At 46.5% G+C, this 25,544-nt stretch overlaps 1 protein-coding gene across 1 annotated transcript; it reads left to right on the plus strand.

Moving 5' to 3' along the window:
- Nucleotides 1-586: 586 nt before the first annotated feature.
- Nucleotides 587-24,596, plus strand: HPF1 (histone PARylation factor 1). The gene is made up of 8 exons (XM_069576787.1): nt 587-763; nt 10,774-10,933; nt 12,651-12,840; nt 14,194-14,292; nt 20,024-20,174; nt 21,846-21,933; nt 23,257-23,429; nt 24,356-24,596. Exons 1-8 carry the CDS (start codon nt 716-718, stop codon nt 24,485-24,487), a joined length of 1,041 nt encoding a protein of 346 aa, XP_069432888.1. The 5' UTR covers nt 587-715; the 3' UTR covers nt 24,488-24,596.
- The last annotated feature ends 948 nt before the right edge of the window (nt 24,597-25,544 follow it).

Here is a 25,544-nt window from a genome sequence, read left to right on the forward strand (position 1 = left end):
CTGTATCTTGGATCAGGAGCTTAAAGTTAGGTGAATCCTAGAATCAATCACTCTCTTAAAGAGTACATAGGAATTCTTGATCTCATTTCCACTGTCTTTTACTAATCTGTTTCATTAACAGTCTATCCCCTAAATAGTAAAAGCAGTGACTTTTAGCTCTAAAAGAGATATTCGTTTCGTAACTGTTATTGTTGCGGTATGTGTTTTCTCGACCTGTACTGTGATCAGCTGTACTTTTCTATTGTACTTTTGTTTTCTGTTGTACTTTTGTTTCTATTGTACAAGTTTTCTTGACCTGTACTTTTCTATTGTAGCATTTTATTGGGTCTGAGAACCTTCAAGTATGCAACCCCAACTGCTACAACTGATTTTATGTGTCGCTATATGGTTCTGGAAGTTAACTTTAGAATACTACAGAATGAGGCCTATATATTTCCTTTTACATATAATTTGATAGAAACGTTTTAAAATGCAGTAATTCTTTAAAGGAAAACCATATGCTCAGGTGGGTCAGCCTGCGGAGGGCGCACCTGCCCGGGAGGCGGAGTAGGCGGGGCCTCGGCCACGCGCGGGCTGGGATGCGGGCTGGGGGCGGTGCCTTTTCTCTGTGCGCGCGGCGGCGGGGGGAAACGATTGGTGGCCCCTGAACCGGAAGTGGTTGGCGGCGCGCGGGCTCTCGGAGGGACCGGTTGGCACTGCAGCCTCTCGCTGCAGGATGGTGGGCGGTGGCGCGAAGCGTAGACTCCGCGGAGAGGGGCCGCAGGTACCGCATGGAGGTCCGAGGGCGGCCGTGGGCCCGCGGATCGCGCGGCGCGTTTGTACCCGGCTGGAGGGCAGGCCGCGCGCTGCGGTCGGAGCGGAGAGCGGCGCCGCGCCTCGCCTTTTCGGGTCGGTCGGGGTCGCGCTGACAGCTCAAGGCCGGTTACAGTCGTGGGGTCCAGCCCGGGGGCGGCCACAGCCCGGGGTCCTCGGGGTCAGGTTGGCGCGGTCTGGCGGACCTCCCCCGGGGGGCGGGTTGACTTCGCCCACTCCCCCTACACCACCCTCCCTGTCCCACTGGCCAGGCCGAGCGTAGGAAGCGCCCTGCACCCGCAGGATGGCGTGTGGGGCCCCTCCCGTGGAGCCGACCCCGAAGCGGGTGACTCAGGAGAGCGGTGTCGGGGCGCAGCGCCGGCTCGGTCCGGGGCGCTCGGGATAGGGAAGAGGGGCGCTCACTCGGAGGAGTCGTCTGCTCAGGCTTTCCCTGCTGTCTCACGCGCGTCAGCACTGCAAGCAGGAGAGTCCGGCTGGAAAGAGTAAAGGAGGGTTTCCAAAACTTCCTTCAGCCGCGCTGTCAGCTGGGGTGCAGGTGGTGGCGGGGTCGGGGTGAGACGGTGCCGGAGGGCCAAGTTCTGGGCGGCCTTTGCCCCCGTCCCGCCTTTTAGGAGTACAAGGGTAAATAAAGGATAAAGGCAGCCTTGAGGGGGACAGGTACTACATAGTCCTGAACTCTAGTTGAGAACTGGGGGATCCTGAGCTAGCATGTGAGTTCAGACAGCGCTGAAACGCTCTTTCCTCGCTTTAAAGGGGCAGTGAACTGCTCTGACAGAGTGTTAGTGTTAGGGAAAAAGCCTCAGAAATGAAGAGGAGTCCACAGAGGCTACGGTTAACCTGATATAGGTAGCAGTTATGTATTCTGTGTTAGCACTGTTCTGTCTGCGTCTACAAATAATTTATTGTCACAGCCTTATGATATAGACCTTTTTTGTAGCTGAGAAAATAGGGCACAGAGGTCAGATAACTCGCCCAAGGTGACAGAGCTGGAAATGGCGAGAGACAAGAATCTCCCTGAGCACTCTAACCAATATGCAAAACTGCCTGTCACTGAGGTACATTTAAAGGCTCTTCTTTATAACATAGGTTTGCGCCTGTCTTTGAAAGTCTAACCAGAGACTGTTACACAAACGAGGGAGGGTGGGTCAGGGCGTGATGAGTTCCTGCTGTTGCCCTTTTGCAGTTGGAGAGGCAGCATGCAGTGGTTAAGCACCACCCCTGCACCCTGGAGCTGGCCCACCTGGGGTTCAGTGCGGTTCTTCACTTTCTAGGTGGAGACCCAGGGCAAGTCACTTAACCTTAGGTTTCGTCCTCTGTAGAGTGTGGCTAATAGTACCTATTAATAGCTCACAAGTTACTTCTGGGGATTAGATGAATTCCATCTATAGGCGTTTAGAACAGTGGCAGGCACTGTAGTAAGCGCATAACAAGTACTTATCACTAACAGTGTTTACTATCGTCTTTACTGGTGATGGTATCACTACTGGGGCTTCCCAGGTGGCGCTAGTGATAAAGAACCAGCCTGCTAATGCAGGAGACTTAGATGCTCCTGGGTCGGGCGATCCCCTGGAGGAGGAAATGGCAACCCTCTCCAGTGTTCTTGCCTGGAGAATTCCACGGACAGAGGAGCTTGGCAGGAGACAGTCCGTGGGGTCACAAAGAGCAGCCTTTTTGTTCAGTTAAATTTTTTATGACCTGTGACACATTGTAATCTTCGGCATAATCCACTGTTATCCTTGGTCATGGCCCACTTTGACCTCATTGGTTTAGTTATAGAACAGACACCTGGGAAGCCGTTGCCCAGCCCGGGCACTGAAAGGAGGACCACAGCTCTCCATCTTCATGGCCTCACCTGTCCTTTCTGCCCAGCTCCTTCCTGTTGCCCCTGCTCAGTGCATCTACAATCCTCAACTGCCTGTTTTTCCCTTGTCGTCGTCTTTTAGCTTTATCACCCGTGAGTTTATTACGCCTGTCTGAACAATATATTTTGAACTTCATAAAATGGCTGTCATGCTGTATGTAATCTTCAGGGATTTTTTTCTTCATTTAATGTTGTTAACATTGATCCATATTGTTTGTGGCTGTTTCCTTTTCACTAAGTAATACTTCATTTTGAGCCCTCTGAACCTAGTATCACAGAAAACTAACCAACATGATCACATGGACCACAGCCTTGTCTAAGTCAATGAAACTATGAGCCATGCCATGTAGGGCCACCCAAGACGGACGGGTCATGGTAGAGAGTTCTAACAAAACGTGGTCCACTGGAGAAGGGAAGGGAATGGCAAACCACTTCAGTATTCTTGCATTGAGAACCCCATGAACTGTATGAAAAGGCAAAAAGATAGGACACTGAAAGGTGAACGCCACAGGTCAGTGGGTGTCCAACATGCTACTGGAGATCAGTGGAGAAATAACTCCAGAAAGAATGAAGAGACGAGGCCAAAGAAAAAACAACACCCAGTTGTGGATGTGACTGGTGATGGAAGTAAAGTCTGATGCTGTTAAGAGCAATATTGCATAGGAACCTGGAATGTTAGGTCCATGAATCAAGGCAAATTAGAAGTGGTCAAACAGGAGATGGCAAGAATAAATGTCGACATTTTAGGCATCAGTGAACTGAAATGGACTGGAATGGGTGAATTTAACTCACATGACCATTATATCTACTACTGTGGGCAAGAAGACCTTAGAAGAAATGGAGTGGCCATCATAGTCAACAAGAGTCTGAAATGCAGTACTTGGATGCAATCTCAAAAACAACAAAATAATCTCTGTTCATTTACAAGGCAAACCATTCAATATCACAGTAATCCAAATCTATGCCCCAACCAGTAACGCTGAAGAACCTGAAGTTGAACGGTTCTGTGAAGACCTACAAGACCTTCTAGAACTAACACCAAAAAAAGATGTCCTTTTCATTATAGGGGACTGGAATGCAAAAGTAGGAAGTCAAGAAACACCTGGGGTAACAGGCAAATTTGGCCTTGGAGTACAGAATGAAGCAGGGCAAAGACTAATAGAGTTTTGCCAAGAGAATGCACTGGTCATAGTAAACACCCTCTTCCAACAACACAAGAGAAGACTCTATACATGGACATCACCAGATGGTCAACACTAAAATCAGGTTGATTATATTGTTTGCAGCCAAAGATGGAGAAGCTCTATACAGTCAACAAAAACAAGACCAGGAGCTGACTGTGGCACAGACCATGAACTCATTGCCAAATTCAGATTTAAATTGAAGGAAATAGGGAAAACCACTAGACCATTCAGGTATGACCTAAATCAAACCCCTTATGATTATACAGTAGAAGTGAAAAATAGATTCAAGGGTTTAGATTTGATAGTGTGCCTGAAGAACTATGGATGGAGGTTCATGACATCATACAGGAGGCAGAGATCAAGACCATCCCCAAGAAAAAGAAATGCAGATAGACAAAATGGTTGTCTGAGGAGGCCTTACAAATAGCTGTGAAAAGAAGAGAAGCAAAAGGCAAAGAACAAAAGGAAAGTTATACCCATTTGAATGCAGAGTTCCAAAGAGTAACAAGGAGAGATAACAAAGCCTTCCTCAGAGATCAGTGCAAAGAAACAGAGGAAAAGAATAGAATGGGAAAGACTGGAGATCTCTTCAAGAAAATTAGAGATACCAAGGGAACATTTCATGCAAAGATGGGCACAAGAAAGGACAAAAATGATATGGACCTAACAGAAGCAGAAGAGATTAAGAAGAGGTGGCAAGAATACACAGAAGAACTGTACAAAAAAGATCTTCACAACCCAGATAAATCAGGGTGGTATGATCACTCACCTAGAGCCAGACATCCTAGAATGCGAAGTCAGGTGGGCCTTAGAAAGCATCACTATGAACAAAGCTAGTGGAGGTGATGGAATTCCAGTTGAACTCTTTCAGATCCTAAAAGATGATGGTGTGAAAGTCCTGCACTTGATATACCAGCAAATTTGGAAAACTTAGCAATGCTGCAGTACTGGAAAAGGTCAGTCTTATTTCAAGTCTCCAAGGAAGGCAGTGCCAAAGAATGCTCAAACTACCACACAATTGCACTCATCTCACATGCTAGTAAAGTAGTGCTCAAAATTCTCCAAGCCAGGCTTCAACAGCATATGAACTGTGAACTTCCAGATATTGAAGCTGGATTTAGAAAAGGCAGAGGAACCATAGATCTAATTGACTACATCTGTTTGATCATCGAAAAAGCAAGAGAGTTCCAGAGAAACATCTACTTCTGTTTTATTGACTATGCCAAAGCCTTTGACTGTGTGGATCACAATAAACTGTGGAAAATTCTGAAAGAGATAGGAATACCATACCACCTCACCTGCCTCTTGAGAAATCTGTATGCAGGTTAGGAAGCAACAGTTAGAACTGGACATGGACCAACAGACTGGTTCCAGATAGGAAAAGGAGTACGTCAAGGCTGTGTATTGTCACCCTGCTTATTTAACTTCTATGCAGAGTACATCATGAGAAACGCTGGGCTGGAAGAAGCACAAGCTGGAATCAAGATTGCCGGGAGAAATACCAATAACCTCAGATATGCAGATGATACCACCCTTATGGCAGAAAATGAAGAGGAACTAAAAAGCCACTTGATGAAAATGAAAGAGGAGAGTGAAAAAGTTGGCTTAAAACATTCAGAAAACTAAGATCATGGCATCTGGTCACATCACTTCATGGCAAATAAATGGGGAAACAGTGAGAGACTTTATTTTGGGGGGCAACAAAATCACTGCAGATGGTGACTGCAGCCATGAAATTGAAAGACTCTTGCTCTTTGGAAAGAAAAGTTATGACCAAGCTAGACAGCATATTAAAAAGCAGAGACATTACCAACAAAGGTCCGTCTAGGCAAGGCTATGGTTTTTCCAGTGGTCATGTATGGATGTGAGAGTTGGACTATAAAGAAGGCTGAGCGCAGAAGAATTGATGCTTTTGAACTGTGGTGTTGGAGAAGACTCTTGAGAGTCCCTTGGACTGCAAGGAGATCTAACCAGTCCATCCTAAAGGAAATCAGTCCTGAGTATTGATTGGAAGGACTGATTCTGAAGTTGAAACTCCAATACTTTAGCCCTGATGAGGAGAACTTTGAAAAGACCCTGTTGCTGGAAAAGATTGAAGGTAGGAGAAGAGACAACAGAGGATGAGATGGTTGGATGGCATCACCGACTCAATGGACATGAGTTTGAGTAAACTCCGGGAGTTGGTGATGGATAGGGAGGCCTGGTGTGCTGCAGTCCATGGGGTCACAAAGAGTTGGACACGACCGAGCAACTGAACTGAAAACTCCATTGTTTGAAAATACTGTAACCATTCTCCTGTCAGTAGGCATTTTCATCTGTCCTGTTTTCCACTCATAAAACAGTACTTTTTTATGTATATCATCTGGTTCATGAATCCACTTTTCAGATTTTAAATGATACCTAAAGTTACAAGGTCAACTTGAGCCTGAAGGTTAGGATTTCTCAATCTTGGTTCTGTGGACATTTGAGCCAGTTAAGCTTCTCTTAAAGGGCCTCTCCTGTGTTGTCGGACACTTAGCAGTGTCTCTGGCCTCCACGCACTAGAGTAACAGTAGCACACGCTCCCTCCCAAGTTTGTACAACCAGTAATGTCTCCAGACACTGCTGAGTGTGTCCCCCTGGAGGCAGGATGGCTCAGGTGGAACAACCCTGATGTAGATGGAAAGGAAGGACAGGAACAAAGTTCCTAGAAGGAACAGTACCTACCACTTCTCAGAGACTGAAGATGTGTAACCTTTGACCAGGAATTTTATCTCTGCGGGAATGGGCCCGGTATCTAAGGGGCATTGGAAAGCCTAGCCTACTTACAGAATGCACCTATATTGCAGAGATGCTGGAGGGAGTTTTATAACCAATCTGGCATTAAAGGACCTTTTCTGAAATAATTTTTTAACTGTTTTAATTGTTTTAACCTCTCATATCCAGTTATATCTGACAATTTCCTTCCAATATGATTGCTTAGTCTGTTTAAACAAGAGGCATGATGGCATCCTGTTTACCCAAACAGAGTGAAACCTGCTATTTTCTTTCTTTCATTTCATTTTTTATTTTGTATTGGGAGTATAGCCGATTAACAATGTTGTGGTAGTTTCAGGTGGACAGTGATGGGACTCAGCCACACATACACGTGTATCCATTCTCCCTGCAAACCCCCCTCCCATCCAGGCTGTCATGTAACACTGAGCAGAGTTCCCTGTGCTCTACAGTAGGTGCTTGTTGGTTATCCATTTTAAACGTAGCAGTGTGTTCATGTCCATCCCAAACTCTCTTATTATCCCTTCCCCTGCATCCTTCCCCACCTCAACCCCCCACCCCACCCCCAACCATAAGTTCATTCTCTCAAGTCTGTAAGTCTGTTTCTGTTTTGTAAATAAGTTCATTTGTATCATTTCTTTTTAGATTCCACATATAAGGGATGTCAATGGATATTTCTCCTCTGTCTGACTTCAGTCAGTGTGACAATCTCTAGGTCTACTTATGTTGCCGCAAATGACATCATTTTATTCTTTTTAATGGTTGAGTAATACTCCATTATATATACACACCACATCTTTATCCATTCCTCTGTTGAGGACTTTCAGGTTGCCTCCATGTTTTGGCTATTGTAAACAGTGCCTCGGTGAACGCTGAGGTACATGGATCCTTTCAGATATGTTTTACTGTAAATATATGCCCAAGAGTGGGATTTCTGCATCATATGGTAGCTCTATTTTAGTTTTTTTTAAGGAATCTTTATACTGTTCTCCATGGTGGCTGTGCCAGTTTATATTCCCACCAACAGTGTAGGAGGGTTCCCTTCTCTCCACACTCTCTCCAGCATTTATTGTTTGTGGATTTTTTGAAGATAGCCATTTTGACTGGTGTGAGATGATACCTCATTGTAGTCTTGATTTGCATTTCTCTATTTAGCAAAGTTGAACATGTTTTCATGTGCCTCTTGGCCATCTGTATGTCTATTTTGGAGGAGTGTCTGTTAACTCTTCTGTCCATTTTTTGACTGAGTTGTTTGTTTTAATGTTGTTAAACCTCATGAAGTGTTTCTAAATTTTGAAGACTAATCCATTATAGGTCATACTAAGATGCAAATATTTTCTCCAAGTCAGTGGGTTGTCTTCATTTTTTTTAAATTGTGTTCTTTGCTGTGCAAAAGCTTTTGAGTTTAACTAGGTCCCATTTGTTTTTGTTTCCATTATTCTGGGAGACAAATCAAAAAAGATATGCTGCAATTTATGTCAGAGAATGTTTATAGTGCCTGGTCTCACATTTAGGTCTTTAATCTATTTGGGTTTATTTTTGTGTGTGGTGTTAAAGAATGATCTAATTTCATTTTCTTACAAGTAGCTGTCCAGTTTTACCAGCATCATTTGTTGAAGAGATTGTCTTTCCCACATTGTGTAGTATTGTCGCCTTTGTTGTAGGTTAATTGGCTATAGTTGCATGGGTTTATTTCTGGGTTTTCTATCCTGTCCCATTGATCTGTATTTCTATTTTTGTGCCAGGGCATACTGTTTTGATGGCTGTAGCTTTGTAGTAAGTACAGTCTGAAGTCAGGGAGCCTGATTCCTCCAACTCTGTTTCTCTTTTTCAAAACTGCTTTAGCTATTTGGGATCATTTGTGTCTCCGTAGAAATTTTAAGATTTTTTGTTCTAGTTCTGTGAGAAATTGGTAATTTGATAGGAATTGCATTGAATCTGTGGATTGCTTTGAGTAATATAGTCATTTTGACAATATTGATTCTTCTAATCCACAATCGTGGTATATGTCTCCATCTGTTTATAGCTTCTTCAGTTTATTTTGTTAGTGTCTTAGTTCCCACAGTATGGGTCTTTTACCCCCTTGGGTAGGTTTATTACTAGGTAGTTTATCCTTTTTGATACAATGATAAGTAGAATTGTTTCTTGAATTTTTCTTTCTGATATTCTGTTGCTAGTGTACAGAAATACAACAGATTTCTGAGTTAATTTTGCATCCTGTGACTTTAGTAGACACATTGATGAGCTCTGGTAGTTTTCTGGCAGCATCTTTAGGATCTTCTGTGTATACTGTCATGTCGACTGCAGACAGTGACCGTTTAATTTCTTTTCCAGTTTGGATTCCTATTCTTTCTTTCTCCTCTCTGATTGCCGTAGCTGGTACTTCCAAAACTGTATTGAATAAAAGTGGCAAGAGTGGACATCCTTGTGGGCATTCTTTTCTTGTTCCTGATCGTAGATGAATGCTTTCAGCTTTTCATCATTGAATATGATGTTGGCTGTAGGTTTGTGATATATGGTCTTTATTATGTTGAGGTGTGTTCCCTCTGTGCTTACTTTCTGTAGAGTCTTTATTGTAAACAGCTGAATTTTGTCAGAGGCTTTTTTTCTGCATCTGTTGAAATGATCATATGTTTTTATTCTTCAATTTGTTAATATGGTGCATAACACTGATTTGCAAATATTGAAAAATCCTTGCTACCCTGGGATGAATCCCACTTGCTCATGGTGTATCATCCTTTTAATGTATTGTTGGGTTTGGTTTGCTGGTATTTTGTTGAAGCTTTTTGCGTCTGTATTCATCAGTGATACTCACCTGTAACTGTCTTTTTTTGTGTGGTGTCTGTTTGGTTTTGGTCCAGGGCAATGGTGGCCTCATCGAGAATGTTTGGAAGTGTTCCTTTCTCTAGAGTATATGGAGACATAAACTTGGTGAACCTGATCTTGGAATTTGCAGGAGAAGTGGAGGGGAAGATCTTTGGAAGGGGCTGCAGTCTCTCACAATGACAGTTGAATGGGCTGTCAGTAAATTATGAATTGTGTCTCTTTAAAGCTCACACTCGGGTTTCCCACGTGGCACAGCAGTACAGAATCCATCTGCAATGCAGAAGATGCAGGTCTGATCCCTGGACTGGGAAGATCATTTTGAGTAGGAAATGGCAACCCACTCCAATATTCTTGCTTGGAAACTATTGTGGACAGAAGAGCCTGGTGGGCTATAGTCTATGGGGTCCCAAAGAGTCGGACATGACTTAGCACAGCATACACACCTGTGAAGGCATCTGGTCCTGGACTTTTGTTTGTTGGGAGTTTCTTGATAAACATAGTTTCAATTTCAGAGTTCGTGATTGACCTATTCATGTTTTCTGTTTCTTCCTGGTTCAGTTTTGGGAGACTGCATCTTCCTAAGACTTTGTCCATTTCTTCTAGGTTGTCCATTTTGTTGGTGTATCGTTGCTCGTAGTAGTCTCTCATGGTCCTTAGTGTTTCTGTGGTGTCCACTGTAGCTTCTTTTTCATTTCTCATTGTATTGATTTGAGTCCTCTCCCTTTTTTCCTTGATGAGTCTGGCTAAAGGTTTATCAATTTTGTTTATCTTTTCAAAGAACCAGCTTTTAGTGTTGTTGATCTTTGCTGTTTCCTTTTGTCTCTGTTTCCTTTATTTATGCACTGATCTCTTTGATTTCTCCCCTTATACTAATTTTAGGTTTTGTTCTTCTTTCTCTAGTTGCTTTAGGTGTAAGATTAAGTTGTTTATTTGAGATTTTTCTTGTTTTTTGAGGTAAGATTCTGTTGCCGTAAACTTCCGTCTTAAAACTGCTTTTGCTGCATCCCATAAAACCCTGCCCTTTTCTTATTCCTCATTTCCTGCTGTTTACCTTTTCTTTTATACATTTTGGTTTTTTGCTTTCTGTGTTTCTGTTATCTTAGATGTGTTTAGATATTTGTTGTGTGTGCCCCTCCTGACCCAATATATTATAAACTGTTCTTTTTTTCCTTGCCCAAAAGAATCCCCAGATTTTACTCAAACACCATATATAGAGTTTTAAAGAAAATGCATGTATCTCATAGAGTTGGGTGAATAAGATGAGCGATGTCGTTAAACAGTCCATACTGCTGAAATTACTTTTAGAGAAACCAAGTTTTGTGTGCTGATTTTCAGTGTGAAAAACCAGTCGATGTGAAGAAGAGTAAGTCTTGTGAAGCTGACGTGCCCAGTGACCTTCGAAAAGAGGTGGAAAGCCATTACAGGCTTCCTCTGCCTGAAGATTTCTACCAATTCTGGAGGTTCTGCGAAGGACTTGACCCTGAGCAGCCAGCTGGTGAGTGTTCGAGAACCTTCCTCCTGCTGCTGCCAGTGGAAAAGGCAGTAGGAGGCTGGACTCAGGATCGAAACAGTTCACAGAAAAGGAGCTTCCCCAAAGAGGTGTGAAATCAGAGAAGCAGAAGGCGATGGTGCCGCTGTGACCTGTCACACTAGCAGAGGCGCATCCCCCGCAGTGTGCTCTGATGAGCGGCTGGGGAAACGGCGCGCACTCTGACCGTGAGCGCGGCTTAGCAGCTGCTTCTAGGAGCCTGCTGTACGGACACACTGAACCCAGACCTGTGTTCAACAACAGTGAAGCAAGAAGTAGGAAACAGCGCATGTGCTCACTGTCACGCATCTGTTCAGTGGACTGTCTATATAGTTTCAGAAGAATCCGGCAGATGTGTAGGCAGTAATGAAGCATCGTGCCTGGAATATTTAAGTGAAAAAAGAGACCATGTATAGCTTTTGCTGCACTAGTGTTATGTCAGGAACATACACAGCCACGCACACAGATACACACCACACTCAGATATACAGACACAACGCACACACACAGACACAGGCACACATTCTGGTAGACTTTGTGGGCATACTGTCCCTAGAAGGTACACCAAAAACGGGTCGTGTTGCAGCAGTTACTTTTCCTTGTTACCCTTTTGTACCGATGGAGTGTCTTCATGCAATGCGGGGTGGCACTCCTAGACTAGACAGGAACGTGTACCGGGAGAGAGCTGGGCTTGGGCTGTGTCATCCACACACTGCAACTGTGCAGCAGCAACCTGTCTACAAGTATTCACAGACGTGTACAAGTGTGTTAGCAGAGATGGTCACTGAAGCAATGTTTAGAATGAAAACGTAACAAATAGTAAACGCCTATCAATAGAGTAGACATCCTCTTGAAAGAAACGTTCAGTAGCCTGAGAAACTATTCAGAGGATTTAAGTTAGAACAGGATGAAGAACTAAAAAGCAGAGTACAAACAGCAAGATCTCCCTTTATAGCCCTGTCTCATATCTGTTTGTGAAGGGGGATGTTATTTTTCTCCCTCCAAGTCAACTGTCTCCATGCCCTTCTCACTGCTGGCCCTTCCAAGAGCTCCCCCTCCACAGGATCCTGGGCCCTGGTCCTGCCTCTGCGGGAAGCAGAGGGGCCTGTCTGTCGTAAGCGTGCCCACCTGGTGACTCTGATCAGTGACTGGAGAAGGAAGTGGATTCAGTCTGGGTTAGGGTGAGACAGACGGAGCGCCCAGGAGGCCAGGAATTGAGACTGATCAGTAGTTGAGGTGGGGGAGGGAGGAAGTACTTTGATTAAACACATTTGTAGTTAAATTACTCGTCCTCATCCGCTAGCCCTCTTGCCTCTCTCTTTGTCTGGGTATGCTCAAGTATTTGAGGCAACAGCTGCACTGCATAGTAATGAGACAAGCTAAACGTCTGCAGCTCTAACAGGCACCCAGGAACACAGAACTGCTCTGTTTGGGCCAAAGTCAGAAACAGCGGGAGTGTTTGAAATGTCCTCATTGGTAAAGTTACGAGGAAATCCTAAATGTAAGGGCCACGTCTTCATTGCTCTGATTTCTTTTCCATAGAGTGTTTACAGCAGACATCTTCACGTGACTGAAGACTTCTTTTACTTTAGAAGCTCTTTTTAAAGACAGTTGCTTAGAAACATTTTTCTGAATGAAAGGTACTATTTTCTGCTTCTTCTAAGTAAACTTGTTTAATTTATAGATTCGCTATCTGCAAGCCTTGGACTTCGATTAGTGGGTCCTTATGATATCCTTGCCGGAAAACATAAACTAAAGAAAAAGTCAGCAAGCTTGAATTTTAATCTTCACTGGAGATTTTACTATGATCCTCCTGAGTTCCAGACCATTATTATTGGAGACAGTGAAACTCAATTCCACATGGGGTATTTCAGGTAAGGGTCATTTCTTCTAAAATACAGCTTTGTCGTTGTTTAGTCACTAAGCTGTATCTGAGTCCTTGTGACTTTGTGGACTGTAGCCTGCCAGGCTCTGTCCATGGATTGTCCAGGGAAGAACACCTGAGTGGGCTGCCGTGCCCTCCTCCAGGGGATCTTCTCAGCCAGGGATTGAACTTGAGTCATCTGCATTGGCAGGCAGATTCTTAGTGCTGAGCCACAAGGGGAGCCCTTACTTCTCCCAAAATATAGCTACTGTCCCTTTTATGAGTGCGAGCAGACATTCACCGGCCTCCCCAAGGCGAAGGGCATGTGCCCTCTGTTGGTGGGTGCGTGGGCCGTCTGCGGTTCTAACCTACTGACCTAACCTGGAATGGATGAACTTGTTAGGCCAACCTCATCAGTTTTTCTGCTGTGCTTATAAACCTTTTTCTTTGGGGTTGAGAAGAGCTCTTTTTGCCCAGGGAAGGTAATTCGGAGCAGCTGCTGTGGCTTAAGTCAGGCATGTGCTTTCGAGGGCCATGGAACTAAGCATGCACTCTGGAGCAGACCGGTCCTCTTGTTTGTTGTCGGGGAACTAACATGCACTCTGGAGCAGACTAGACTCTTGGTTATCGTCTGGGTGGCCCTGTACTAGGCCCCTGTACCTGTGACTTTCTTGTGACTCACTGTCATTCCACACACGTAACAAGAATGTCTGGGGGTAAATGGATACATGCAAGATGCTTAGACTTTCAGAAATAGAGCTGGTGGGGGCGGGGATCCCTTGTCCGCTTGAGAGGTGCTGTCATTGACAGCGGGCTGAGGGACAGAACGTGGAGGGAATGTAGGGGTGCTGTGGGCACCCAGGGCTGGGAGTCAGGCCCTGACCCGCTGGCCTCCCGCTGCCTCTCCAGGACCTTAGCTGAGTCACCTGGTCTCTCTGTGTGGTTTCCTAGTCATACAGTAAAGGGACTTGGTCGTCTGTTTGCTTCCCAGTCCTTTCACCGCAAATATTCTGTGATCTTCCTGTCTCGTTTCTTTTTGCTGCTCCACCTTCTTTCTTTTTCACAGACTGTAAAACTGGGGTGGGATGATTGTATGTAATTTCACCTCCTTTTGATAAGCTTTATTCCCCCTTCCTTTGTGTTTAGGTGTCAAAGTAACTAGGTCCTAAGACTCTTAATCTTAGGTTCTATTATATAAATGAGATTTGTTGTGGATATTCCTAAGAAGCCTAGAACTTAAACCAAGCAAATTCATTAGCAATTTTTTAAGACATGCAGATATAAATTCTTATTTTCAAACCTAAAATCTTCCCTTCTGATAAGTTATGGGCAGCTAAATTTTTACTACCTTTCGTTTAAACAGGGATTCTCCTGATGAACTTCCTGTATTTGTCGGTACAAACGAAGCGAAGAAAAATTGTATAATTGTTCAAAGTGGAGATAATGTGTTTGCTGCAGTCAAGTAAGAAAATATTTCACTACCTCTCCTATTGATAATATTTGTTTACAATTTTTATACCATATCAGTCTGTCTCTAATGGGAATTGAGATTTTAAAAAAATTTTTAGAGCATTTCCATGAATTTTGCAGACTTCCCTTGCATACAGACTTCATTGTTTCACCAAACAGTTGACTCTTTTCTAACTACTTACTGAAAATATTACTTAAACTTGACCTTATTTGTCCCATGGCAAGGTCACAGGATTTTTAGGCATCTGACTTTAAACAGTCATGGCGAGCTCCTACTGAGAAGCTCCATTATGTGGAATGTGATTCACACAGGCAGTCTGCACATCCTGGGGGCAGGGTGGGAGTGAGGGGCCGGTGGGGGGGTGTTGCTGACTCAGCTCAGTGGTGGGTGGTCTCTGACCCCCAGAGAAGAGCTGGGGAATGGGGCTCCGGGACTACATTGTCAGGATCTAGGCCAGTGAGAGGGAGCCCCTTGCCCGCCGTGCCTGGACACTGGGGATGGACAGGATGGTCACGTGCCTCTTCGAGCCAGTGGGGCTGGATCTGGTCTCCACACTCTGATATCGGGGCCTCGTCTTCAGGGGGGCGGGGGCGGGGGTGGGGGGGCAGGCGGCATGAGCTGAAGCACAGGGTGGGCGTGGCAGGGGCACCTTGCTCTGTCCTGGGCAGCTACAGGCCCTGTCCGCAGCAGCTGTGCAGTGGACTGTAATAAAATGAAGGCATCTGACTCGCCTTAAGTATAAGTAGATCATGTTTGTGTGACGTCTTTTAGTCACCTGCTTTTAAAAAGACTTTGATTCCCTGTGCTTGCACAGCACAGATTTGCAGTAAACAGAACTCAGACTCAGTCTGTCGGTGCGCCTGCAGGGCCCCTGCACGTGCAGACCGCTGCGTCTGAAGGGCGGAGGGCTCCCGACAGGCTCCCTTCTCTCCTGGCAGCTCTGACGTTACAGAAGGGGTGGCTTGCTCCTCATATTTTATATGGTTCTTCACACCCTTTGGGTTGATTGTTGCGTTTAAGCTGGAGCCACCTCCATCGCAAACGGCAGTAGGCTGTCTCCTTGTCTCCTGCGCTGATGTGCGGGCTCATGGGGGAGAGGCGTTTCCTGTGCACAGTGCCTGCTCTGTGAGCCAGGCACTCAGCCCACAAACTCTTTGACAGCAGAGCCACCACAGCAGAGCCCACTGGTCTGATTAAAAGAGAGTTCAGTTGTTATCTAAAATAATACAAGATTGTTCTGGCATTTTTTAGCTTATCAGAGAACACAGAAGAAAAAAAACAAAAATTAATTGGTGATAAATTTATAATTTAGGCGAAGACCAGCAAGGATTTGAGTAGCTAATATTATTCAAAAAATGTTTTGTACTTTGGTAATTTATATCAAACATATGTTTGATAAAGTATTAATAATACTTCTATAGGTTATAATACTTTTCATGTATTATAGATTATAATACTTTGTCTATATTTAGTATAATTTTTGAGACTTTATTGAAATCAGTTAATTAAAATAATTTGTATATCAGCCTGAGTAAGGTATTTTCAGGCAGACCATTTGTTAAAAACAAATTATTTATGCCCAGGGAAACTAGTTTTCTTTGTGTAAGATTTAATAGTAGCCCAAGAAAATGCAAATTCGACTAACAAAGGTGAGTAAAAATTAAGGAGTGGTAATACCCACTGGAGATCAGCCCTGGGTGTTCGTTGGAATGAATGATGCTAAAGCTGAAGCTCCAGTACTTTGGCCACCTCATGTGAGGAGCTGACTCATTGGAAAAGACTCTGATGCTGGGAGGGATTGGGGGCAGGAAGAGAAGGGGACGACCGAGGATGAGATGGCTGGATGGCATCACCGACTCAATGGACGTGAGTTTGAGTGAACTCCGGAAGTTGGTGATGGACAGGGAGGCCTGGCGTGCTGCGATTCATAGGGTTGCAAAGAGTCGGACACGACTGAGCAACTGAACTGAATACCCAGTGGTGTTTACGGTGTAAGAAATCTTTGTGCTCTGTGTTAATTGGTAAAACATTTATGGAGAGCAGTTGGAATATGGCTGTTTATATATTTTTTCAAAGATTTCTTCACAGATAATGAAGGTTGCCAGGTACTGTGCTGCACTTTAAGTTAGCAATTCCATTCCTAGCTCCTTATCTGAAGAAATTTTGAGTTTATACACAGATATCTGTGTATATTTCAGGTTATTTATAAAAAAGAAAAGTTGGGAAAAATGCACATTTCCAGCAGTAGAGAAAATTAGGTAAGTAAATAGAGACTATCCATGCAATGTAGCACCAGGATATTGATCCATCAGATTAGGAAGGTGTGGACACACTACGTGAGGAGGTCATGTAACAGAATGGTGTGGAAAGGTCCCTGCTTCACGTCCTGGAACACACACAGAAATCTGGGTAGGCTGGAGGTTCTAAAATACGTATCTTTATACAACAGAATTAGAAGTTATTTTCTTTATTCTGCTCTTTCTTTTCCTTAAAATAATTGTAGCAGTAGTCTGGACCTCACATACCTCCTGAAAGGTCTCAGAGACTGTGGGGTGCACAGGCCACTCCGGGCACTGATGCTGAGTTAATGGTTTGAGACCCGCACATGGGAGCGTCACCTCAGCTGCTGCTCCTCAGCCCTCCAGAGCAGGACTCGGGAACGTTTTTTAAAACTACCTGTTACAGGTAAATCTGAGCGTAGCCCAGAGGTGCACTTCTGTAACTTTAATTGAATGAACATTCATTTCGGTGGACGTTTAATGGCCGCGTACTTCGATCGGGGCCCAAGACCATTTGAAACATCTGCTGCTTACTGTAAATACGGCCAGAGTCTCAGGTCTTGGGTCTAGTTGCACTGCTAAATATCCTCTTCTCCTCTCCCCTGCGCCCCAACGTCCTCTGGCGCCCTGCCTTGCTGTCCTGTGTCGTGCGGACTTAATCTCATAGCCCACGACTTTTCAAGCAGTGGCTCTGAGTAGAGTCCTTGAAACTGGGAACCCAGGAGGTTCTGACGCGTGCTCAGGTCCAGAACCCTAACTGAACGGCAGCTCTCAGACGGTGGGGTGTGGAGCCTGCCCGCAGGCTCAGGGGCCGTGAGGGGTGCTCTGGGTGGTGGTGGGGGTGTTCTCTCACCCCTTGATGGGCAGGCGGCAGCGGGTGAGCGGCGGACAGTGTGTGGTCACAGCACGGTCCCCAGCTTGCTGACGGAGCTGGAAGGATGAATCGTCCTGCGGCTGGGCGCCGGGTGGGCAGTGCGGAGGGTCTGTGTCAGTGAGAGAGGCCCTGCGGGACCAAGTGCTGAGCTCAGCTGTTTTCCACTTCCACTGGAGACAGTGGGCGGCACACAACCAGGTATTCCGACCTGAGCATTCGGGAGACGTTTTCTCAAATGAACTGATGGAGACAATTGACTGTTTGCTGTCATTTCTAAAAATTCAAGATTTGAAAAGCAAACATTAGAATTGGGGGAAGTTGTAACCAGCCTTGTGAGCGTGGCAGCCGCTCACTTCCTGAAGACTTTGCTACTGTGATGGATGGTGCTGTGGCTGTGAAGGGATGGGGAGTCTGGTGTGACGGTGAGCTTCACTCTGGGGGAGCGCTCTGTAGCCTAGTGAACTGATGTTTTCCTCCTGAACTGCAGGAGTCTTCCGAGGTCCAGGCTCGCTCACGGCTTATGGAACAGCACAGGACGTTCTGGCTGTTTCCGCGGGTACATCTCCGCCCTGAGCACCACAAAGCGGTGTCAGAGCGCAGGTTTGAAGCTGAGACAGAGCTGAGCAAGCAGGAGTGGAAGTGTCCTGCCGGGTAGCAGGGCCGCCGGTAGGGGTGGGCCCTGTCCTGGAGGCAGGGAGGGAGGGAGGAGGCGCTGCGTGGAGAGGGGCAGTGAGGGGAGGGGCCCCAGGCCCGCGGCCGGTGTGCTGTGTGGTCCTGTTGACAGACAGACCTCCTGACTCACGGCTGCTGAGCCAGACGAGGTGTGCTGGGACTTTGCTGTAATTAGGAGACTCTGATCCTGGTGGTCTCGGCTTTAACCAGCACACACTTATTCTCTCAGCTTGGGTACGGTGTGGTCCTCTGCCTCAGCTTCCCGATCTGTAAAATGGGGATGAGAATAATGCCCCACCTGGGGCTGCCCAGCATCAGTGCTGGGCAGGAGCGGCTCCCTCCAGCGAGCCTGGCAGTGGCTGCAGGAAGGGGACTGACGTGTGTTCGGCTGGGCCAATTCCAGCTTGCTCTTGCACTCTTGACTTTCTGCTCTAGTGGGAGAAGTCGTCTTTTTAAAAATTACTGCAGTAAAGTTGGTTTACAGTGTTGTGTTAGTTTCTGCTGTGCAGCACGTGAATGAGTTACACATAGGTCCCGTTTTTTAGATTCTGTTCCCATGTAGCTCATTACAGACTATTGTGTAGAGCTCCCCGTGCTGTGTACAGTAGGTCCTTACTAGTTATAGTGTGTATATGTCAGTCTCAATCTCCCAGTTTATCCCTTACTTCCTGGTAGGCACAGGCTTGTTTTCTGCATCTGTGACTCTGTCTTTGTTTTGTAGATTCATTTGTATCCTATTTTTGAGATTCTTTTCCTCACTTCACGTGGTACGGTCGTCTCTGGGTCCATCCATGCTGCGCAGATGGCGCCGTTTCGTTCTGTAGCTGCTGAGTAGTGCTCCATTGTGTGTGGGCACCGCATCTTTACCTGCTCCTCTGCTGACGGACGTCTAGGTTGCTTCCACGTCATGACTGTTGTGAATAGTGTGCAGTGGACACTGGGGTGCACGGACGTGTCTTCAGATTATAGTTTTCTCCAGGTGTATGCTCAGGAGTGCGACTGCTGTGTCATACGGTAGCTCTGTGCTTAGTTTTTCGAGGACCCGCCATACTGTTCCCCACAGTGGCTGCCACCAATTCATGTTCCCACCAACAGTGTAGGAGGAAGGTTCCCTTATGTCCACATGCTCTACTGCATTCTTAACATAAAATTATTTCCATAACTGGCAATGATGTACTGTTTTGCATACCTTTAAAATTTACTTTGTATACTTCGCTGGCAGTCTGGTCATTAAGACTCTGTGCTTCTACTGTTGGGGGCACGAGTCCAGTCCCCTGTGGGGGAACTAAGATCCCACATGCCTTACCGTGCAACCAAAAAAATAAAAAGTGAAAATAAAAGTTACTTTAAAAAAAGTTATTTTGAATTGTTCTTTTGTCTTAGCTTATAAAATAGTTGTGCTTTCCTTTACATTTTTAAAATTTCTTAACACAGATTTGAAGGTAACATTTAAAAGAATTTGCTGATGTTTAAGTATTATAAAGGTCCTCTCGTCCTGTAGAAGTGCAAAATCCTTTTTTGGAGTCTCCACATTCTTCTCTCCTGTTAGATCAGACTTCTGCAGGGTTGTCAGATCCTAGCATCAAGTGATGCAGCATAAGCGTGGCTTAACCTCACGTTTTAGCTCCCTTCCGTCTTGGTTGTAGACATCACGGGGATAAACAGATCTTGTTTGCTGCTTCTGTGACTGGCAGGTACTTATTCATACTGCTTTTCTCTTGCCTGAAGAATCTGTTAGGGGCTTGAGGGAACGGTGGTGGTTATCCTGCCCTCTGTTTCTCGGCGTCTGGTGTCTGAAACTCGGCTCCCCTCAACTTCCCAGGGTCGGTGCACTTGGTGCGGTAGTAGTGTACAGACGACTGAGAACTACACACTAATGAGGGCTTTTACTTTTCAGATTATTTTTGATGAAAAAACTTAAAGAAGTAACAGATAAGAAGAAAACTAGTCTCTTGAAAACCATAGATGAGAAACTCACAGAAGCAGCCGGAGAACTGGGGCTCTCCCTGGAGCAGAGAACTGTGAGGATGAAGCAGAGAGGCAAGAAGGTACGAGTCCCATACGGCAGAGACTGCCATTTCAGGCTTGAGGGCGGTGGGGGTGGGTTCCCGCTCTCCTTTCCCGCCCACCTGCATCTCCTCCCCTCCCCTCCTGAGGAGAGCTGCCCCGCCTCCCGCAGGGCTGGCTCCAGGGTGGCTCGGGGCTGGACTGGAAGGGTCCTGCATGTGTGGCAGGCACGGGATGGGGCACCCTTTCTGTGGTTGCAGAGCTCAGGCCAGGCCAGCCCGGTCTCTCTGTAGTCTTGGTCTGCCAGTCGCTCATCTCATAGCAGAAGAGCGGCTTTGTGCCTCACACTTGCTCACATTTCTTCTTTAGTAGCTAAGGTTGGATGGTTTCATGCCCGGTGCTTTTGGGTAGATTTGTAAAGGCCTGCCTCACGGGCTTTATAGTCAGCCCTGAGGGTAGTTGGCACATGGTCGGCGCTGGTCCTGAGCTGTGTACTGGGGCGTGTGAATCCCTCCAGGAAATGGTGTGAGAAGTCTTCTCTCCCTGCTTTATTGAGCCCACCAGCCTTCCTTTTGCACCTGCTGTGTGAGTGGAGTTTCATAAACAGCAGATACCTCTGGGTTTGGAATCCTTTGGGTTTTTCACTTGTACCTGCCTGGGTAACTTAACAGAGAAGCTCAAAGAATTCTGCTTTGGGGCAACTGAGAATTCTGAGTCTGTCCTGATAGTCCCTGGGGAGGAGGGACGTTTATTAACTGGAGTCTGGACACCCAGTCTCCTCCAGCCTCTGAGCAGTGTCTCCTGCACGTGGCTGCTTCACCTGCACGTTCGCAGCCAAATGAAGTTCGAGTCAGCCCTGAATGAGCTAGTACTAGTAACTAAGTGCTTTAGCTTAGTTCCTGAAAATCCTACTCCAGTTCCTTTTCTGATCCTGACTCAGCTGCCGGGGTGGGTGACTTTCAGGTAAGTTGGAGTCACTGAATTCCTGTCTTATCAGCTCTTTTAGTCCTTGAGGTCAGGAAGTAGTTTCTAAAAATGCCCATGGAATGATAAACCCCCTGCATAGGGCGTATCGAGAGCTCTTAAGACTTCATGTTGCTGTTCTACTTCTCCAGTTTTCACCAGGGGCCTTTTCCCACCTTAGAGTGAGGGGAGGGGAGCACGTCTCACCCCATTGTGACGTAGCCCGGTAAACACATAAATAAAAGAAACCTTAGAACCGTGATTTCAGCCATGGTTAGATCATTGGCCTCCATAAAGGATGCCCCAAAACTAGAAGCTGCCTGCCTTAAGGGAAGTTTGCTGGCAAGTCTGAATGCTCCTGGTGAGTCGGGGACCTGCGTTTCACAGACAGGCAGGAGTCCTTCACATCCCCTCCTGCTGGGCGGGCCTTCTGGCTCTCTGCCCAGCGGCTGTGGCCTGAACTGACACCATCCCCTGCCTCTGTGGTGGGGCACACGGGGATGACTTGCGTATGCTGAGTTAGTAAAAGCCATTCATTTCACTGCTCTGTAATTATTTCAAGTGCTTGACTTCTACCTGATTTTAAAGGAAATAAATAATAGTAAACTTCTGCCCTAGGGTCCAAATTTACTGAAATAAAAGGCACAAATTATATTTTGGCAGAAGTCTTAAGGGTTTGTGTATGAGCTTTATTTGCCCCCTTTGTTGTTTTTGTCTATTTTCCATGTTATTTTTGTGTTTTATTTAAGGTGGTGACAAAGACCTTTCATGGAGCAGGCTTGGTTGTCCCAGTGGATAAAAATGATGTTGGATACAGAGAGCTCCCTGAAACTGACGGTAGGGTCTTTATGTGGCCATGAGCATGTGTTAATGTGTGGGGGGAGCTTCCTTGTGTTGAGTAGCTGGATGCAGTCCCCCCCACCACCTGCAGTGATGAACGGCTTAGGCTCTGGGGTCAGGGAGGCTTGAGCTGAAGCTGGGTTTGCAGCTGTGTGGCCTTTACCAGTTGTATAACTTTATTAAACCACGTCTTCCGTCTGTCACATGGTGAGTGTGGTGAGTACCGTCCACAGGGGTGTCTGGGAGTAACCCAGTACATAAGGTGCTTATTATTAATGCACTGCTCGCCTAACAGCGCTCAGAACAGTGTTTTTACAAGTTTAAACAATACAAGCCTATGGTCTAGGTGACTTTTTCTACTATTTCACAACCTTTGACATTACGGTCAACTTACACGATAGTAGTTTCTGAAATAGCCTGTGTTTGTGGACAGTTTTCCATCTGAATGTAGGTTTTTTTAGCTTTTAGAAGCCCATCCTAAGTTACTCCTTATGTAAGTATAAGCAGTCTTTGCCAATGGACTTTTCATACACAAAATCTAATTATTGCTTTGTTGAAAAGGATAAAATCTCTCCTGAGCTCTCTGCCTGTCCCCTGCCCTTCCCCTTTCCTTTTCTCCTGGGAATACCCCTTCATCTGGCTCCCTTGGGAGGGGAGGGGTGGGGCGTGCAAACAACAGGGCATTGAGATCAGAAATGTGAAAGCATTGTTTTCTCTAACGTGGATAAATGTTAAGCAGTTTTCTGTCTTTTACCTCAAATTGCATTTGTGCTGTGGCTCCACACCCCCATGTTGGTAAAGGAATTGGTAAAGGTTTAATTCGCCAGTGATTTGTCTCTTGTGTTTCTTTTTCTGTACTGCTTTTTAAGAGTAAGTTAGACAAAGGCAAAAAGAGCAAACTTTACTGTCTGTCAGGATTTTTTTTTAATCCAGCTTCTGGTGTGGATGAGCCCAGAGGTGGGCTCTGTGTATGCTTGGTCTCCATACTGTTTTTTATTTTTTTCAACCATTTAAAAATGAAAACACGTTCTTATCTTGAGGACAGTTAAAACCAGGTGGGTCAGGCTTGTCCATGGTCTGTGCACCCTGGACTAGCCCAGGGAAAATCTCTGGAAGCTGGTGTGACTCCTGGTTGTAGTTAGACTCATGGAGAAACCACTTTGCTGGAACAAGAAATGGATTTTGTTAAGATTCGAGCATAAAAATGGCTTAAGTAAAACGGCTGATGTGAGTTACAGCACCCAGGCAGGAGGCCCCCAGGGGCGGTGTCACAGGGAGGCGTGGGTGCTCCCAGGTAACGCTGCGGCCCTGCTCTCTCAGCCAGCCTTAGGAGAATCTGCAGGACAATTGTGGAGGCCCCGAGCGACGCCGACAGACTGCAGGCCTTTGCCCCCATCCAGGAGATGATGACCTACGTGCAGTTTGCTAACGATGAGTGTGACTATGGGATGGGGCTGGAGCTGGGGCTGGACCTCTTCTGCCATGGCTCCCACGTGAGTGAGGACACCCACCCACCCACACACATACACCCACACACACACCCACCCACCCACCCACCCACGGGTGGGGTTTGGACTCAGCTGGAATTTCAAAATGAACTTTTTGAAATGATTTTAGGCAGATTCTTAAAAGATTCTTGAGTTCTAAGAATATTTCTTATTTGAGATTCATCTTATGTTCTGGCCAAGGTGAATGACCAAGACTGTTTTGCCTTCAGGGATATGTTAACATGGGGCTTCCCAAGTGGCTTAGTGGTAAAGAAACCCGCCTGCCAATGCAGGAGATGCAGGTTTGATCCCTGGGTGGGGAAGCTCCCCTGGAGGAGGAAATGGCAACCCACTCCAGTATTCTCGCCTGAGAATCCCATGAACAGAAGAGCCTGGTGGGCTGCAGTCCTCAAGAGTTGAACATGACTTAACAACTCAACAACAAACGTTAAATTTGTTGTTAAGTCTGTATAGCTACGTATACAGCTTCAGAGTGGCATGGACACCTTCTTGGGCTCCATCTCATTCTCTGAAGAGGATCTGTTCTGTGCTAGATGAAGAGTAAATGCTATTTGGAAATATGCTTTAAAATCTTTAAAATGTAGTGGCAATGTTTTATCATTAACACCTCCTCATTAAATAGGAGAAACCCACTTACAGCTCCAGCAGTGGTGACCTCAGCTCTAGTTATTTCAGGGTCAGGGAAGCAGGTGCTACGGGGGCGCTCACCTGCCTCAGGGCCTGTCTTCCCAGCAGTGGCCACGGGAGCGTGGGGCGCGCTCCCCGAACCCCTGTCCTGTGTGTGGCTGTAGTCTGTCCTGCCTGGCCACGGCACCTGGAGACAGGTGAAGGGTCTGCATTTGGGAAGCGGGCTTTGTTAAACAAGTGCCTGCTGCGCTCTCTGGCTAATGTCACCTTCTTTGGTTTTTCAGTATTTTCATAAAGTTGCTGGCCAGCTTTTACCTCTGGCATATAATCTGCTGAAGAGGAGTCTCTTTGCGGAAATTATTGAAGCTCATCTGGCAAACAGGAGCCAAGAGGACGTGGACCAGCTCGCAGCATGAGTGGGGCTGCCTCTCTGGTGTACAGGATTGCAGAGCTTTAGTGTGAAACATGTTCTTCAGTTTTTAAGGGCTACAGGAAATAAATGGACGGCAACTGTACTTTTCTAAAGCTCTGGTGGCCTGCTTTTCTTTCGCAGACAGTTGCGTCGCCTGCACGGTGATGCCCACCTCACCTACGGAAGAGGGGGTTCAGCCCCACTGTCCCCTCCCAACAGCAGGCCATGCCCAGCGCCTGTGGATGAGCCTGGAGGAGTTGGGTCCCAAGACTAGGGGTTAACATGAGCTGCAACCACAAGGATGGGGCCTTGGGACCCACCCCAGACCCTCCCCAGCTTCAGGTGGACAGCAGTCACCCAGCCCCTGGGGTCCATCCCTTCCGGCACTGCTCCCAGGGCTCGGCCTGTCAATACAGCACAGGAGGTGGACACTGTGCGCTAACACACCAGGAGGGCTTTCCATGACAAAGTGCGCACGGGGTCTCCAGTGCAGTCCAAGGGGGGCTGTGTTTCACCAGATGCAGATCCTTTTAAAACCTGACAAGACATCCCTCACCTTAAAGACTCAGAGCTCATAGTCAGATGCAAAGCAGCAAGCTGTGGATGGGCCACAGGCCCGTGAGCAGAACTTCCCCGCTGAGGTCACCTGGCTCACCCCCATCTTGTAGGACCAGCTGGGCCTGCCCATGGAACTCTCAAGTTACTGTGTTGCTACCTCCTGAGTCGCGAGACCTGGAGTCTTCTGGACGGCAGGAGCAGGACACACTCCCGGGGAGGCCCTGCAGTCAGACGAGCCTCCAAATGGACGTGTGCCTGGTGAATGAACATGGTGCCCCTCACTTGGTGCCAGGGGGAGTCTCTCCCGCACTGCCAGGGGAATGCCCTGAAGACACGCCCGCCAGTCACAACTCCCCTCAGCTGCAGCCCATGTCCGGCTGCTGAGACACAGCAGACGGGGCCTCAGTCCCATCCAGGGTTGGCCCGTGCTGACAGAGGGCCCAGGCTCTGATGCAGTCCCTTCCCTGAGCTCTACCTGCAGGTCCCAGGCGCGTCTGAATGCC

Source organism: Ovis canadensis, chromosome 2 (assembly GCF_042477335.2).
Source record: "Ovis canadensis isolate MfBH-ARS-UI-01 breed Bighorn chromosome 2, ARS-UI_OviCan_v2, whole genome shotgun sequence".
In the NCBI taxonomy this organism is placed as follows: domain Eukaryota; kingdom Metazoa; phylum Chordata; class Mammalia; order Artiodactyla; family Bovidae; genus Ovis; species Ovis canadensis.

What these genes read in the sequence shown, in the direction of transcription:
- HPF1 (XM_069576787.1), top strand. Translation starts at nt 716, where the DNA reads ATGGTGGGCGGTGGCGCGAAGCGTAGACTCCGCGGAGAGGGGCCGCAG. An exon ending in TGACCCTGAGCAGCCAGCTG is followed by an intron (nt 10,934 to 12,650) that starts GTGAGTGTTCGA and finishes TTTAATTTATAG; the next exon opens with ATTCGCTATCTGCAAGCCTT. An exon ending in TGAAGCAGAGAGGCAAGAAG is followed by an intron (nt 20,175 to 21,845) that starts GTACGAGTCCCA and finishes GTTTTATTTAAG; the next exon opens with GTGGTGACAAAGACCTTTCA.